The 18,005-nt window shown below is 42.0% G+C and overlaps 1 protein-coding gene across 4 annotated transcripts; it reads left to right on the top strand.

The window, feature by feature from the left end:
* Window positions 1–10,216: 10,216 nt before the first annotated feature.
* LOC115580896 (putative gonadotropin-releasing hormone II receptor) lies at window positions 10,217–18,005 on the top strand. Of its 4 annotated transcripts, none has more exons than XM_030415635.1 (4): window positions 10,217–10,436; window positions 12,644–13,247; window positions 14,874–15,078; window positions 16,584–18,005. In XM_030415635.1, exons 2-4 carry the CDS (start codon window positions 12,699–12,701, stop codon window positions 17,108–17,110), a joined length of 1,281 nt encoding a protein of 426 aa, XP_030271495.1. In that variant the 5' UTR covers window positions 10,217–10,436; window positions 12,644–12,698; the 3' UTR covers window positions 17,111–18,005. The 4 variants fall into 4 exon arrangements, with proteins under 4 accessions (XP_030271495.1, XP_030271496.1, XP_030271498.1 ...); XM_030415636.1 differs by lacking the exon at window positions 10,217–10,436 and adding an exon at window positions 10,443–10,660 and having other exon boundaries at window positions 16,584–17,416; XM_030415638.1 differs by lacking the exon at window positions 10,217–10,436 and adding an exon at window positions 11,018–11,175 and having other exon boundaries at window positions 16,584–17,416.

Genomic DNA, 18,005 nt, shown 5'->3' with positions numbered 1-18,005 from the left:
TCACAGTGAGACCCTGATCATTTTCTTTTTCTTTGGATGGAAGTTTTCAGGTTTGAAATTGGATCCTTCTTTGGAACTGATTCATTTATTTCTTTCCCCTCCATCACCCTCCTCGATCCTGACTTCTCATTGCACTTCTTTTTTTGTTGGCTGATTTCCTTCACTCCTCTTACTCCTCTTCATCCTCCTCCTCCCTCCTGTCTTCGCCCTGCTTTTCCCTTATATATCCTGTACTTCCTCCCTCCTCCTCACTCTGTTTCCACTGTGTCTTGTCATAACAGAGACTCTGTGGTTGTTGAAACCATATCACAAGCACACATTGGTGCTTCTTACTCTACCTTTATCCACTTCCATAGCGTTGTAGCTAAGAAGTTAGAGTGAGTCATGCAGTAATCGGAAGGTTGCTGGTTTGAATCTCTGACGTGTATGTGAGTGGGTGACTCATAAAGGGACTGTGCAATAAAAATTATGGTATAGGGAAGTGCAATAAAACAATAGGAGTGTAATAAAATGATCAGTGCAATAGAGTTAATGATGCTGTATAGGTATATGAAGAGTGTGTGTGTTCTGTGTTGATGTGAATTTATGCTTTATGAAAACAGACTTCTTGTTTTTTTTTTGTTTTTTTTTGTTTGTTTTTGTGTGTGTTCTGTTTTTTTATCATGAGCTATATGTGAACATGTGAGTTCTCTTGTGTCCAAAACAAATTTCTCCTAAGGGAGACAATAAAAAGCAACTAACTACTGCTGTTCAATGACTCCCCCGGCTGCATGTCGAAGTATCCCTGATACAAGATACTGAACCCAGAATTGCTCCTGATGCATGCACCATCAGAGTATGAATGGGTGTGTGAATGGGTGAATGTGACAAGTGTTGTTAAGCAGTTTGAGCGGTCAATATACTGGAAAAGTGAAATGAAAGTCCATTTAATCTTGCTTGGGTCCACAACTAAGGCATGTCAGAGCAGATTCCTCGTGACTTTATTAGTATGTTTCATCCGGGTATCACCAGGGTTCCCACACGTTCTTACACACCAGATTCAGGCACTTTTCAAGGACTTTCCAGGTCACATTCCCTCAGATTCAAGGACCCACCGAGGGTCAACACTAAGATTTTATAGTGAGAACAAACAGGCTTTACTCAAAACACATTTCAAACAAACAACTTCTATTCTGCACCGGATAAATAAATTCAAACCCTTACAATGATCCGTGTCCATTTATGTCTATTTTCAAGAAATTTTAAGGCCTTGATTCCCTAGCCTACCCTTATTTTCCCAAACTTGTATAGGATACATGCAAACCTTATATCACATGCAGTCTCTGATGGTCAGGAAGAATGAAAGAGAGCAAGAGTTACGAATGTAACAAAGGTTCGATGAATTTTGGAGGACTGGACGACTGGATGCTGGGTGTCAGGCCACATGTGTGGCTTTGTTGGTATTACTCACATGGCCCGATCCGTACCAGAAATCTGACCGGTTCTACACATGTACAGTATTTGTAGGAAAATGTGGTCCTAGAGTGTAAAGGGAGAATGGTTAGGGTTGGAAATATCCATCAGTCAATAGGACCCAACAGATACACACATCTGTAAAATAAATCATGTGTCCAGTACAAATGAAGTACCTACAATCATGTCTCACCTTCTGTGCATGCTTGTGATACATATCCAGGTAATACATGTCTGGCAGTCATCCAGAATTCATAAAAGCTTTCTCAACTCTTGTTCGAGGGGCTCTGTGTTGTGTGGAAAGCCGGTCATTACTTCAGGTTTGCAGACTCCTTTTTTCAAACTAACGTTAGTTATCATTACTCTCTGTTAGAGAGGCACTGAGAAGAGTCACTCCAGAGTGTGCATAAAGTCACATCCTTTGGAATCTGACCCGAGTCCTTTATAAGGAAATCCACAAGTCCAGCAGCATTAAACAACTGAAACAAATTGCCCAAAGGCTTGTATTGGCAACCGAGAGAAACAAGGAAGTCTCATCATGTCATCACAATCTAAAAAAGGGTTTAATACATTTAAACTGCTCATTATTTTTTACAAATGTCTGATATGAATCACTTCATCAGATTGTTCTTATATGTTCTATGACTTGTTTTACGTACTGTCTTCTCTTGTCACAGATGATGCTCTCCCACTGAATACTCTTCGTTCTGCCCTTTTGTCCCTTTAGCTCTGCTCGAGTAGCCTTTCGCGTGACTCATGCTCATCATGATCTGCACGGCGATGGACCCTCGCATGATGTACAATCCCCAGCACCAATTAGTTAATAGCCAGTCTGGCCGCTTGTCAGGATGTAATCAGACTCTTGTTGAACGTGACTCTTCAAATTCATCAGTTTTTAAGCAGCTCTCCAAAGGCAGATGGTCAATTAGTGAAAAATCATTTTGACAATTGGTATCAGCGCTGCGAGGTTTTGCAGGACGAGATCATTTGGCTGATAAACGCGTCGGGCTTTAACATGAAGTAACAGGCTCAATGTAGCTAGTTACCTAAGTAACAGTGGCAATGAGAATGTATGTGGATGTGATTTGAATACTGCGTGTTTCTTTTTTCCAATTCACCACCTGCATCAGTGAAGAATATCTCATCTGTAATGGAGTCATGTGATCTCGCAACAGTCGCTGCATGGCAGAGAAAGGCCGAGGAGCTGCAGCTGACCATATGGTGATGGATTTTTAAGTGTTCATCCTTCCTGGCTCGGCCCTGAAGCTGCACAGCGCCAAAACTTGAGTCAAACACAGCAGCTGCTTTCCCTCGCATGACCCCTAGCCGAGTACCCGGCTGCTGGGGCTGCAGCTCGGGATCTGTGTGGTAAATGTGCACTCCAGCTGCGTGGCTGCTGCACATTTATGTTGCATAACAATGTCATGTCGCTTTCGATGCATTTTGAGCACACAATATTTCAGATTGCAGTCGTCACAACACCAAATATCTAATGATCTATGCATAGATGTTTTGTCTTGGACGTTATGAGAGAAGTCTGATGTGAATATGCAGCGTGATTTATGTCTATTTGAATGCTATCTGTATGCAAATCTGTGTTGCACAAATGATGGTGCTCACTGTCAGAATGGGAATTTCTGACCTTAAGGAGTATAGACTGCACACACACACACACACACACACACATCCAGCTGAAATGTTTAGGAGCCATGTGGTGCAGTTTTACTTACGCTCATTCCCTCTGGGTGTAGCCTCAGAACGTCTAAAAATATCCCACAGAGGGAAAAATTTGTTTTTTGTTGCACAAAATCAACACCCAAATCACTTTGCCTCTGCTTGGCATATTATACAATTAAATGTTATTAATAGGAGTAACGACAGGAGGGACAAACAGCAGCATTTTAGACTGAAGACGGCAAAGTTGATGCAGAGAAATGCTGCCTGAATCATATAAGTTCCTTAAAGAGCTCCAGCAGATGTGTTTTATGATGCATTTGAAACACTGTAAGTCGACTAACTGTGCGTTTCTGTTATCTTGTTAAAATCCTTACAGTCACATGTGCTCCACTACGCAGATGTACCTGCCGATCAATCGCTCAAACTTTATCTGAATAGCACCTTTCAAACAAATTGAAATGCAACTCAAAGTGCTCAACAAGTGAATGAAAAAGAAACGTGGGACCTTTAGAAAACAAAAGTGTATTTAGAGGCTAATGCATACCAACTGCAATAAAGTGAATATTTAAAAGAATGAAATATAAAGAATGAAAGACAAAAACAGGAAATACAAATACTGATGAAGATAATAATCTTAATTAGATAACAGTTAGATTTGAATAAGACTCTTTATAAAGTATGGATATAATAGGAAGATAATTAAATTCAAATCAGTATAAACACTAAAACATACAGTTATAAGACACTCCATCAAAGCCAGGCTGAATACATTTTAGTTTACAATTAAGAGTATAATTATTTCCAGCTCCTCTCTGATCCTCCAACAGGCTGTTCCAGTGTCTCGGAGCGTTCTGGCTGAAAGCAGCATTACCAAATGTTTTAGTTCTGCTCTGTGGAACAGAGACGAGCCGGAGGATCTGAGGGCCCTTCCTGGCTCGTAAACGGACAGCATTTGTGTGACATAGTCTGGCGCAAGGCCATGTGGTGCCTCATATGCGAATACAATCGTTTCATAAGTAAATTAATCAAAAGCCAATATGAAAACTAACAGGCAATCAAGGTGAAGACTTTTGCCTCATACTTCTATGTAAAGTCCATCTCTGTGTTTGTGACGCCTTCGGAAAAGCCTATATGAATTCAGCATAATTTTTATTTTGTGGCTTCTGAGCAACTTGGAATGAGACTCTAACCATATAAATCACCAACAGAGAGCAGAAAATAAAGCACTGGCCAAAAGCAATGGAAGTGCACGTCACTACTTTCCTGTGAATGGCGGCCACAGCCTTGACTGTGTCTCAACACAAAAAAAGACTAAAGTGCTCCTTTTAAGCTAATGGTCAAACGTTTCTCTGCACTATGCTTTCCACACAACGAGAAAGGACGTCAATTTGACTGCGATGAATGCAAAAAGCTCCAGTACAGGAAATGACATGCTGCTCCAGTCGAGAGCGTTAAGTGTCAGCTGCCTGTGTTGCAGCAGGGAGTTCCACACTGCACCTACATGCTGGTTAAAGGTAGTGATTGGCTGTTCATGGCCCGTGAAATCAGTCCAATCACGTTGCTTACATTTAGTGATGCCTATAAATGTATTTCTGTTCTTATTTGGGGAACTAAATATATAATCATGCCAACAGGATCCGTCTGTTTCATTCACTGCGATGATGTCAAGTGATACTTGACATGCGAAACAGAATAAAACAGAATAAAATACTGTACCTCTGAGATGATTAATGATTCTGCATCAACCTAGAGAAACTTATTGGGTTTGTTCACAGTGAACATGTTTTGCTCTACTTTTTTAAAAAGTTTACACTGCTGTTGAATAGTATAAAAATGTGCGCGCTGTCATCGGATGTGTGACCCTCGGTGAGATTTGGCAACCAAAAAGCCAGGCCAGGAGGCTGGGCGAAGAGTTTGGAAAATGTAAAATCTAAAGTCTGAAGAAAATGCTCAACCAAACAACCTTTACGTCCCATTTCAGCCCTGTTAAAAATGCAATATCTCCTCATGTGAACCCTTCAACAGTTGATCTACGCCATTGATAAATGTCCACTTAAGTGCACATTTGCCTCTATTCCATCAAAGTTCAATCTGCCTCTGTTTTTTTGTTGTTGTTTTTTAGCTTAAAAACACGACTGAGTGTGAATTTAAAGCACTGTGTTGTGTTGTGAGGTGATTTTTGTCCTCAAAGGCTCACGATGAGTGGAACCGGAAGACTGAGGTGACAAATTAACAACGTGTTTTGGGTCAGCGTGTTCCCTTCCTTCCTGGCTGCGAGGAACAAACACCGCATGAACATCTATTTCGAAATCGGAACCAGGGAAAAATAATCCATCAACAGATCCTGCGACAAGCAGGACAGTTTCTAATTATCAAAATGTGTTTCCTATACGTCTATAAACTCAGCTGTTGTTAAGTACCAGTCAGAAAGGTTTAATATAATGCCAGTTATAAGTTTAGGTTCAACAGATATATAAATATATTGGCTTGTATGGTGTTAGAGAAGGAGATGGCTCACACCGTTCGACAGCCTTGACTGTGATGACTCATAGTGACGTTCAACCATTAAATCTCTGGACAAACACTGAAGACAGGCTGAAACATAGAGTTGAGAGCATGTGACCGGCTGAACAAACACTCGTCATACTGTACATATAAGTTATGGTCAATGCTGGATGTATTGATTCTGAGTGTGGGGGGTAAGATGAAGACATGTTCTGAGGGGTCGTGAGATGATAGATGACGTAGGAAACATACTAATGCAACGTGAAAGAAATGTTTGGATCATTTTCCCTCACAATGGAATCAGGGAGGGCATGTCTGCTCAGACGCCACTGACTACATTTTTAAGAAAAAAAGGATGATTTGATTGTTCCATTTCAGCGACAGCGATCCTTGAGGAGCACCACAAAATCTGTTACGTCATCTGACGCTGAATTTACACTTCAGCTCAATGAATATAAACCAGAGGAGCGTCCTGTATGAACTAAGAAAGACTAAGAAACACACAGTTCCAGTTTCTGCGCAGATAACCAATTACTCATCCGAATGAGTTCAATCCAGCACCGGCCAACATCTGTCCTCAATGTAGCGTATAAAGTCAAAGAAGGGATTTAGGATGATGTACGAATAAAAGATGCTTCAAGAAGACAATTCAAAATGTTTCTCTCCACAGTCCTACAAACCCTAAAATTCATTCTGGTATGTCATTTACACGTGTGGTCAATCACCTTACTGACTTGCAGTTGAAGGTGAGGTATCTGGAGGACAACACATTCTGACCTACGTAGGTTGGATTCAATCATGACTGATCTACTTAATTTGGATTCCATCATGACTAATTGATTTTCATTGTGTGAGTGAAGGTCCAGGGGTTGGCTTCCAACTGTGAGGGGCCAAAGGCAACAGACGATAAAGTGCTTAGCTAAGTTTGACCTGCATGCCAAATGGTGGGAGATGCTTAAGACAGGTCAACTCCTCTTTTAGTCTATTGGATAATTTACCAAAGTGACCAATCAGAAGAAATGGGTGTGTACTGGAAAAGGGACTCTAAAGGCCCGTGCAGGAAGAGAAGAAGGAGGGTGGCATTTGGTAGATCTCCTTAGATCAAAGGCTGATAGGAGTTCTGCTAGAGCAGAGGGCAATGCGTTTTGGCATTGCTTTGTCCACAGATTTGATAATATCAGAAAGCGGCCGCTTCTGATCGGACGCAGGGCTCTAGGTTTTGTTTCAATAAAGATTGCTCTATCATTCCACCCAGGTTTACATACACTTGGAAGGAAAAGATTTAAAGCTGACGAAGATCATTCGTTGTACGAATTGTACGAGACAGAGGAGAAAGTTTCTCATCCAAGATGTGACATCACCTTGTTTCCATTTCTACATTAGCACCATGTAATGGACATTTGATTATGTAATTATGGCCTGACGCTGGCCCTCACTCTTCCCTTCAAATTAGAGTGGAAAGGGAAGAGCTACGTGTTGAGAGAGTGAATTAATTATTCCCTGTCAGCCCGCCTCCTTACCTTGACCTGTGTGTACGTTTCAGTAAGACATTACCATGGAAACAGAGCGGCCTAGTTAGCTCGACTCGGATATATCTATTAAATCTCTGTAACCGTTTTAATTAGACAAAGTGGAGGGCAAAGCTCTGCTGGTGAACTATGTCGGTGAAGAAATGTCAGATCTACAAACTACTTGACTGCTGGCAACATCATTCGCTGATTGTTTCATCATAAAGAGCACGTTTACAAGCACATTTAGGAACCGGTCATTATCAGATTCATAGTCACGTGGTCGGGTAAACAGCATGATGCTTTATCTGATAAAAGCTGGTATCAGATTATGAGAAATCTGATAAAAACACCTCGTTTTTTGCCCGATAATCCGTTTTGTTGGGCGCACGTACACCGTTAATCCAGTTTATTTCGTTCTGTTACGTCTGCGCATGTGTGGAAATGTAAAACACCAAACCAGATGTTGCTAACAGTTTTATGTGATGTGTTTGGAAGGAATCCAACTAATTGGCTGAATCATGTAAATCTGTTTTTTCTTTCCATTATCGCATTACTAGAGTAAATGTAAACACGTCAAATGAGATTATTATCATAACCTGATTATTTCTGGTTATTGGATTACTGCGGTCATGTAAACTTACTCAGTTAATGACTCATGGCGAATGAGAAATCAGTCATAACATGCTGTTTGGTGATGTCAGGGGGCGTTTTCAGATCCAGTCTCAAACCTCGTGAATCGCTCACGCACTCATCGGGGCGGCCCACGATCATATCAAACATGTTTGATATTCACCATTTAAAATCTGAATGATTAACTTTCTGGATCAACGAAAATGATGAAGATTTTGTGCTGAAATTTTACGGTGACTTGCAAAAATTGAACATTGGCATTGCTGAAAACATCTTGGTGCACTCTACATAAAGTGGTAACAGACCCAAGAAACATGGGAAGACGTTCTGTTGCTGCCTTCCAGAATATCTACATGTAAAAGATACAGAAACATGCAATATAATATTTTAAACAATGTCTACATATTCCTATATATCTACAGTAAGTAAACAACCTGTCCCAAATGTAGGATTAGTGCTGGAACCAGACTGCAGTGTCTTTTGAAGGCAGCATGCACAGAAAGAAGCACAGCGATAGGGCAGCAACTGCTCCCCGATCCACTTAATGCGCCTGCTGGGGCGTCTACCAGACTCTCTGAGGGTGCACACAGACAGAATCCAATCTCTCCTGGTGTTGGCGAGGAAGACTATAATGACAAAGTGGATTGGGGACGACACTCCTAATGTCCAAATGTGGAAAAATCCCTGGTATCTGATGTCATAACCTTGGAGAGACTGAGGTGTTGTATTGTAGGGAGAATGAATTTATCTTTGAAAAAAAATGGGAAGGGCCTCTGGAGCTGTTAGGGATTATGTGTAGCCTGTCACAGAGGAAATGAAGGGATTGTTCCACTCATGTGCATCGCCACCGCTGTCTTTTGCTTTTATTTATGCTGTTTGCCATTTCACAGACCAATAATGTTTGTGTGTTTGCTAAAATCAATAGAAACCTGAATGATTATATCGATGCTTTCTGAGCTCGACCATCACGACCAAATGGCAGAGGCATGCCGGAGCAGCTGACGGCGCTGCAAAGCAACGATAAACATTCCAGCCCTTGAGGCTAACGTTAGCTGGCACGCTGCTGTCGACAGAAACATGCTGCCTCTCCGCACTCATCCAGACTCCTTTAACCCTCTGCTTGAGTTTTTTTCCAAGTACAGTCGTCACACTGCGATAACCTCTGTTTTGTTTGTGGCCCCTTGCCCATGAAATCACGTGAGAAGGATCACATGTGAGCCCGGCTTCAGTCTACAGAGCCACGGAGCCAGAGTGTTGAACTCACACTCCCACTGCTACACAGAGCACAGTTTGCTGCTTATTGGAAATGTATTTTTGCAGGTGTTTTGTGTCCGAACTGCACAGAATTTGACACAGCACTTACTCTGGTCCCAAGTGAAAAACCTGCACAGCATGGAGTAGATCGGAATAACAGTTCTTGCATTATGTGAATAACAGACAGACAGACACTACCTGCTACATAGTTGGAAGCCAGTCAGCAGTGTTTCTATTAACCAAGATGGTTGCCATTTTTACTGTTTGATTGTCATATTATATATATATTTTTTTAATTCCAGACAAAAACTAAATGATAAGTACTTTGAATTTTGGCTGACAAACTATTTCTTGACCAGCAAAGTCTTGTTTTTGCACTTTTTGTACGATAACAAACAAGACACATTGTGCTCATGAAATGTAACCCTGCTCATAGGTGGATTTTATGAAGTTTGGGCAGGACTAGGCTAGCTGTTTTGTCCCTGTCTTCAGTCTTTATGCTGAGATAAGCAATTCGACTTTAGCTAATATGCACATGTGGTGAAAACGTGTAATTCCCAAAATGTCCAACCACTCCTTTAAATACATTCAGCACCAGGACTTCTGGTGAGAAGCTTCAAAGCCCCAAATTTGTACAAAATTCCAACCTCTTCCTCGCCCCACGCACAGATTTTTTGTTTTCCAACTACAGGAATACCTCCAGATCCATTTGTGATTGTAATTATTTCACATTTTTTTAAATCATGACATACACATTCTCTTTAATCTTCAGATTCAGCAAACAGGGGTTTTCATGGTCAATTAATTATTGTTTTTTTCCCAGCAGCTCTGCCTCTCAGCTCATGAATCACGTTTTATGTAATAGAGCAGCTTCCACTGGAAGATCCCATTCAACACAGACACATCAAACTGTGATCTTATAATTAAGATTTAAAAAAAATAATAATTTCAGTCAAGATTTCGACTTTTTTGTCTTTCTGGCTTCATTTTGATTATTATATTTGGTGCGTTTTTGCCTTGTGGTGATCACCAATCACACATTACTCGCCCTCGTGTGTGTGTGTGCCTTTTCTTTTCTGACACATTCGTCAGGAAATATTGAGTTTCTGCTCAGTGCACTCCCCGGGGTGGGTGGGGGTGTTTATGTTGCACGGCTCCGGTTGGTGTGTGGATAAAGGTGGAGCGGCTGGGCTGGAAGCGCGCAGGACGCACCGGGTGGTGGAGGAGCCGGACATCTGTTGGAGCTGCCAGCGAGACTGCACGATTACAAAACTTCTCATCTCACCTACGTATGGAAAGGAAACGGACACTCACAGCCAACACGAAGAGTCCGTCCTGCTGTGTGTGTGTGTGTGTTTTAAAATGGGTTCCCAGGAGTGCGCACAGCACTCCTCACTGCCTGTGAACGTAAGTTTGCTTCTTTGTGTTTCTTTTTTGCAAATGTGGGAATTTAAAAATCATTCAAATCAAAGTTGGACTGGGTGCGTGTGAGGAAAGTCCATGTTGTGTGAGCAGTATTTAAATGTGGGGACATCCAGTGTGACCAGACTGCAGGGCGGGAAAAAACGCCCAATACTCCATGTGATATTCTCGATGTTCCTGACGAATCTCAGAAGATTTCGTTCAATTCTGTGAGTTAATCTTTGCACTGATTTAAATTCACATATATAGAGAGAGGCAGGCAGGGAGGCTGGTTGACTAACGGGGCGTGTGTGCATGTCTGTTTGCTGAATTTAACTTCAAGACTGTTTTTCATCTCAATTCTTAACACAGAATACGCTCACAAATATTATTCACATGTTTTTTTTTTATATATGTCATGATGAGATTTGTTAACATTCAAGTCATACCTGATCTGTGAGAGACATCACTGTTGATTTTCTCACCTAGAATTTATAAATGTTTCCAAAAAGCCTGTCTGTGAAGTGAGAATCCTTCTGAAAGGATTCTTAGAATCAGTCTAATGCCAGTGATGCCGATGTGATGCAGATGTGATGCAGATGTGATGCAGCCGTGGGCTGTAGTATAGTGATACTAAACACACAGTCTGCCAACCAGTTATTAAGTGAACCAGGATGCTGACAGAGGTCGACCAAACTCCGTCTGCACGCGTCTCCTGTTTGAAATCAAACCAAAAGTCTCAGATGTAAAGATGATTTATTTTTTATCGTTGCGGTTTATCGGGAAATGTTTATCGTTAATTTGGGCTCACACAACAAGGATTAACACTCGTATTCCCATTTTTAAAACTGATTTAGAGATCAACATTGTTTTTATTCGGGCTGTGACAAACAAGTGTTCTCACTATCGTCGATTCATTCGCTGATTGTTTTATCGAGGACTTGATAAATCGTTGAGTCTACAAAGTGTCAAGAAATTGTGTTAAATGCTCATCACAATTTCCAACAGCAAAAAAAAAAAAAAAGGCATCTTTAAAGAAACAATACGTAGATTGTGATGTGGTGCCTCCCATGTATGTGGTTAATACAAATCCCGGGTCTGTAACAACTTATATTTGCATTTAACGGATGCTTTTGTCCAAAGCGACTCACAGTAATTCATACATACATTCATCCACTGATGGCGGCGGCTGCCTTGCAAGGTGCCGACCAGCACATCGGGAGCAGTTTGGGGCTCAGTATCTTGCCCAAGGACACTTCGATATGCAGAGCAGGGTAATTGAACTAGCGACCTTCAAGACGCTGGATCTGCCCCTGAGCCACAGCCCTCCGACCGACAACTACAAAAAAAACTGATCACGTCGTAACGATGTTGTGTGTTGAAAGCTTGTGTCATGAAGTGAACATGTGTGTAACGCTGTGATCCGACCGTCTCACTGAAGGTACACAGTGCAGGAACAAGTGACAGAGAGGCTGAGACAGAAACACCATTTGCTGTATCGTCAAAATGATTTCGAAGCTGTTATTTAAAGGTGAAAAAGTCACATAATGTTGCTTTAAATTGCTTCTCAACAGCCCATAAACCAAAAGACTTTTTATGTTTTAATTAAAACAGACAAGGTAAAGCAGCAAATCCTCACATTTAACAAGTGTCTGATGTCTCCGCTTGAAAAATGACTAAAAACGATCACTTGATGAACAAAATAGCCATTGATTAATTTCCTTTTTGATTGACTAATCGGTTAATGGACTAATCATTGACATTCTAGTATTTCAATATAATAAACACCTTTGTCTATTACATCTACTAATAAATCAATCATTCCTGTTGTTATGCTGTTGTAAATATGTAATTCTGAATCGCACGTGACATTTTTTCAAATTGTCGTCCGTCATTAGCAGGATTACTAAGCACGAGCTCGAGGAAAACATGGATTTCCATTTAATGTGAGCTAATCTACTGTCTTTGTAATCTACAACTTCCCTCACAGTTTGTTCGCTCCGGCTTTCCACCACGCTGAGTTGGAACACCAATGAGACTCTCCTATGTGCATATTACTTCCTCTTGATGAGCCACTGTATTATTCATTCATGGGATGTTTTGTATCTTCTCATTACATGTGTTTGGATGATCCGGGCCCACTCCCCGGCCCCTGACTCATCCGTTTTGCCCCCTTGCTGATTCTCTCTATTTGCTTTTCCTCTCGTTCCCAGCGCTGATCTTCATGGTGGATGAGCAGAATGTTTCTCCCTCTGCGGGCGTCGGAAAATGAACACCACTCTGTGTGACTCTGCAGCGGCCATGTATCACCTGACGACGGACCACCAGCTGAACGCCAGCTGCAATTACTCCACTCCCCCGTCCAACTGGACGGCGGGGGGTGGCGCCCAGCAACTGCCCACGTTCACCACGGCAGCCAAAGTCAGAGTGGTCATCACCTGCATTCTCTGCGGGGTGTCGGCCTTCTGCAACCTGGCTGTGCTGTGGGCGGCACACAGCGACGGGAAGCGCAAATCCCACGTCAGGGTGCTGATCATCAACCTGACGGTGGCTGATCTGCTGGTGACCTTCATCGTGATGCCCGTGGACGCTGTATGGAACATCACAGTCCAGTGGCTCGCCGGGGACTTTGCCTGCAGGCTGTTGATGTTTCTGAAGCTGCAGGCGATGTACTCCTGCGCATTCGTCACCGTGGTGATCAGTCTGGATAGGCAGTCGGCCATCCTCAACCCTCTGGCTATCAATAAGGCCAGAAAGAGGAACAGAGTCATGCTGACTGTGGCGTGGGGCATGAGTGTGCTCCTGTCAGTCCCTCAGGTAAGAGCAGGTGACCTCACAGGCCAGAGGTCAGGACTGATTCCCATTAGATTAGACCAGGAACAGGTTTTAATTTAACATGTACTGTCAAGGAGAGCATGGCCACCTTTGGTACTCTCATAATTCTAACTTTGGTGTAAGGCGTTTACGTTGAATGTTGTTGACATTTAGTGTTCTGCTGAGGGGAGGTTCAGATCCAGCAGAAAACCAACTGGACGTTTCCTGCAAATTACCAGCTTTTTATTAAATGCTTATTGTAAACTAGCAGAGTATCATCAATAAGTAATGTCAGGGTAATCTTAAATATATTCTGAGCTAATTTTTGAGCAGTTTTTAATTTCTAAGTAATTTCATGTCTGTTGCTCGGTTATTACCCACACTTTTCTGGATCTGTAAAGTGTAACTGAAAACTTTTATTTCCTTTGATTTCTTTTTACTGTTTATGTCCATAAATGACCCCTTCTTCAAAAATGAAAAGTATGAATTGTGTCGCTGCCGGTTGCCCCCCCTACATCTGACGTCTGACAAACAGACAGTGATGGAAGAAGTACAGTATTCAGATGTTTTACTTGAAAATAGTGACACATCACACAGCAAAGATAGTAAGTAAAAGCCCTCCGTCGACGTTTTAGCAACAAATACAACTTAAGTATCAAAAGTAAAAGTACTCTCTGGGCAGAAGAACGGTTCCTGCCACTGCCGTCCGTCTGTATCATAAATTATATGATCCAATTATTAGTTCTATAATATTACGACTGTATTAATGTTACTTTCAGTTAAACCCTCTTTAGTCTGTTTAGTGTTGTAATCACTAAAAAGAGTAACTACAGCTGTCAAGTAAATGTAGTGGAGCAGAAGTATCAAGTAGCTTTAAATAGAAGAATTCAAGTAAAGTACATCAAAATTGTACTTAAACTTAAAATATCAATTGCAACCAGTGTGATGGCTGCAGAGAAATGACATCGTCCATGTAGAGACTCTAAGCAAAGCAGCCACACAGAAATAAACATTTCTAAGTATGTACTACTACCCTGTTATTACTGTAAATGATACCTTTTTGAGTAGTGCACCTTTAACATCCAATTTGTATTAATCACCGTGTGGGAAGGTGTGCAGGCGAGGACGAACGTGAACAAACAGGGATGGAGGGAGGACAGGATGAATATATATACTTGGTACAGCTTTTAACCGGATCGTTATGAAATGATTCAAGTGACACACAGTCTCAGGGGAACATCAGTGTTTTAGTTGGAGTGCAAACCTGCTGTGAGAAGATATATGTAGATATATCTTTATGGGCCATGAGCCACGAGACCCACGTACTCACCGCAGATAGAAAAACTCATGTAAGTTGGGTGTTCGTCTTTCTACAAACGTAAATGATGAGGCAGTAGCCTAAAAACAGAGGTTCTCACTCATTCTCAGTGGTATAAAGTCATGCAGAAAACACATTTCTACCATAAAATAGTCCTGGTTATTTCTGGAAAGTTTTATTTTATTGGTATATAGTTTAGGTACACAGGATATTACATTTTATGTCCTGAAGCAGCCTCTTATTCGTGGAAAGACATCAATGCCAGATGGGAGTAGACAGTTGTAGTAGTTATTTCTTGGTTTCCTCCTCAGATGTTCCTTTTTCACAACGTGACCATCGTCCACCCCGAGGACTTCACTCAGTGCACCACGCGTGGAAGTTTCGTCCGGCACTGGCACGAGACGGCCTACAACATGTTCACCTTCTCCTGCCTGTTCCTGCTGCCGCTGGTCATCATGATCACCTGCTACACCAGGATCTTCTGTGAGATCTCCAAACGACTGAGAAAGGACAACCGTGAGTTCAAACTGCGTCTGAAACTCTGTGGATCAGTTGAAGTTAGTGATTATGCACATTTGTGTTTTAAATTTTGATTTAATTGGCACAGAGCTGTAGAGGATACGTTTCAGCTCACAAATACATGAACACAACTGTCTCTGATATTCTACTGCCAGTCCCTAACAAAGAACCTGACAAGTAATGTGAGCAGCGTTGAAAAATGATCCTCCCAGCTGTAAACACTACGGCTTTTTGAATGAGTTGTTGCGGTGAGGCTCGAGGGAAGACGCTGCAGATCTGTTAGTCTGTCCACCACTTTGTTCCAGACTGATGTAGCTCAACAATTATCTGACAGATTGCCATGAAATTCACAGTGTTCCCTCAGGATGATTCTGACTGACTCCGGTGGTCCCCTGACATTTTGTTTGGCTCCATCATGTGAGCTTGTAAATTGTAATGGAATTTGTCGGGCATCCAAGGGATGGATTTGAATAACACAGCTGATTCCTTAACTTATGCTGTACTTTATTTCTGACTTAATACTTAATTAATTAATTCCTTGTACGCCTCAGGTGTTCTTGCTGCTAATTAGCAAATGTTAGCTGGACATGGTTAGAGGTGCTATATGTAAAAATCGACCACCTGCCAAAGGTATTCTCAAAACAAACAGGGGGCAGCGTAACATCAGAGTATCTGCTAACTGCAGCTGTCTTTAACTCATTAGCTGAGTTAGCCGTGCAGCTAGCGGTGCCCAGGGACCAGGGGACAGTGAAGTGTTTACGCTGCTGGCACAGGAGCTTTGGACCTGAGCGGGCTGGCGCTAGCTTGTTAGCATGCTAACTTAGAGTAGATATCTCTGATTCAGAGATGTCATAATGTCAAAACTGCTATTTATTCACCCTCTGTTGATACTTTTGATTAATTTATTTTATGTTTTACACAGTCAGTCCTGTTTTAAAGTATTTCCCAATACTGTGCACAACACTATCTGTGTGTCTGCATTGTAAGTGGAACTTAAAGCAGCTTTAAGGAATTTTAATTTTGTTGACTCTTGTAGCCCCTATGTCAAGGACCACTGGCTCCTGTGGTAAAGATCTGGATCTGGGTAGTGTTTGTGCATTTTGCTGTGGAAGAAAGTGAATTAAAAAGACATGCATTTGTAATAACGTTGCTCAGTCAGACTACAGAGCAGCTTCTTTCCTCAGGCTGTGAGATTCCTTAATTCATTCTCATCACTGCGCCTTAAAATAGTTTTTCATTAACGGAATCCAACCCGAAGGCATTGAGAAAACAATGTTGAAAAAGCCGATAGCCTCGCTGATGTTCCTTCGCTGACGCAGGTAGTTTGGCGGCGGCGGTGTTTAATTGAGACTGTTTCACCGCCAGTTGAACGTTTCTCGTAGTGCGTTTTTTCAGAAATTTGGATAAAGTGACCTTTTAAAAGCGTTGCAAAGAAAAATGTGTTAATTGTTTGCAGTCAAGCCTTCATAATTTAATGTTTTTGTCATCCGTTGTGTTCCTAGTGCCCTCCAATGAAGTGCATTTGCGGCGTTCGAAGAACAACATCCCCCGAGCCCGGATGAGAACTCTTAAAATGAGTATAGTGATCGTGTCGTCCTTCATCATCTGCTGGACTCCATACTACCTGCTGGGCCTGTGGTACTGGTTCTTTCCCGACGATCTGGAGGGGAAGGTCTCCCACTCACTGACCCACATCCTGTTCATCTTCGGGCTCGTCAACGCCTGCCTGGATCCGGTCATCTACGGCCTGTTCACCATTCACTTCCGGACGGGGCTCCGGAGGTATTACCGCAATGCCACCGTGGCGTCTGACCTCGACAACAACACCGTTATAACCGGATCTTTCACGTGTGCCGCCAACTCTTTGCAGCTGAAAAGAGAGGTGAGCCCGGTCAGCCAGGAGAGGTTCATGTTGTGCAGCGACAACCACAGCAAAGAAGAGTCCACTCCGTCGAGAAGCAGCTTTTTAACAGTGGACAACGACGCAGAGAGAGATCCTCAGCAGAACTTTTCTGACAGCATCATATGAAGGAATCACAGGGCCGAGGCTCCCTGACGACTGTTACGTCCTGTGTGTGACTGTTTCATTCGTTCAGTGTCTGACTGGGTCGTGTATTCCTTGAAAACCACATGTCATTTTGGCTTAGTTCAAAAATCGTTCCACGTTTCTGTAGTCAACACAAAGCTGGATGAAAGTACAGAACTCGAGGGAGGCAGAAGAGGAGAAGCTTCATAAAACACATTCGACTACACGAACATTACAAGCTCCTGTCATGAAGGAGCGTTCGTTGCTCTGTAAACTCGTGTTCATCTTGAATTAAATGTATTCACTGTACTTTGGAGTTTCTATTCAAAGCCGTGCAATTTCTGTGCAGATCTCTTGTGCCAACACATTTCTGTGTCTGTAATGATGTGAAGCAGTAGGATCCCTGAGGATACGGCTGCTTATAATCACTAACGAGTCACACTGTCGAAAGGGAAAAGGCCATTTCTACCCTAGAATTGTAACAAACCGATGTGTGTTGGTGGACTTGACAAATTATTCTCAGCTCTGTGGAAAAAAAAGATTTTCCTCTTTTGTTCACAACAAAGACGTAGACTGGTGGGTTCAGGTGCAGCAGCACTTTCGTTTCATCAAGTCCTCCATGATTAGAGGAACCTCGGACGCACACAAGTGGGAGATTGAATATTATTGTTGTAAGTATTGTATCACTTAAATTGTTGCAAGTTGTGCTTTTTTGTGTTTTACAAAACCCATAATGCAGCTCGAAAATGTATCTAATCTGTGCAGTTTGTAAAAGTACAACAGAAACAACAGCTACTGTTTTAATTTCTTATTTGGAGGATTGTTCTGGTCACTGTCTCCTCTCGCCTCAAGACAAAATCATTTTAAACTGAGATAATAAACTGAAACCATTATCTTA

The sequence above is a fragment of the Sparus aurata genome, chromosome 4 (genome assembly GCF_900880675.1).
Source record: "Sparus aurata chromosome 4, fSpaAur1.1, whole genome shotgun sequence".
Taxonomy (NCBI): Eukaryota; Metazoa; Chordata; class Actinopteri; order Spariformes; family Sparidae; genus Sparus; species Sparus aurata.
The sequence above is the reverse complement of the archived record's forward strand: the minus strand, read 5'-3'. Positions and strand labels throughout refer to the sequence as shown.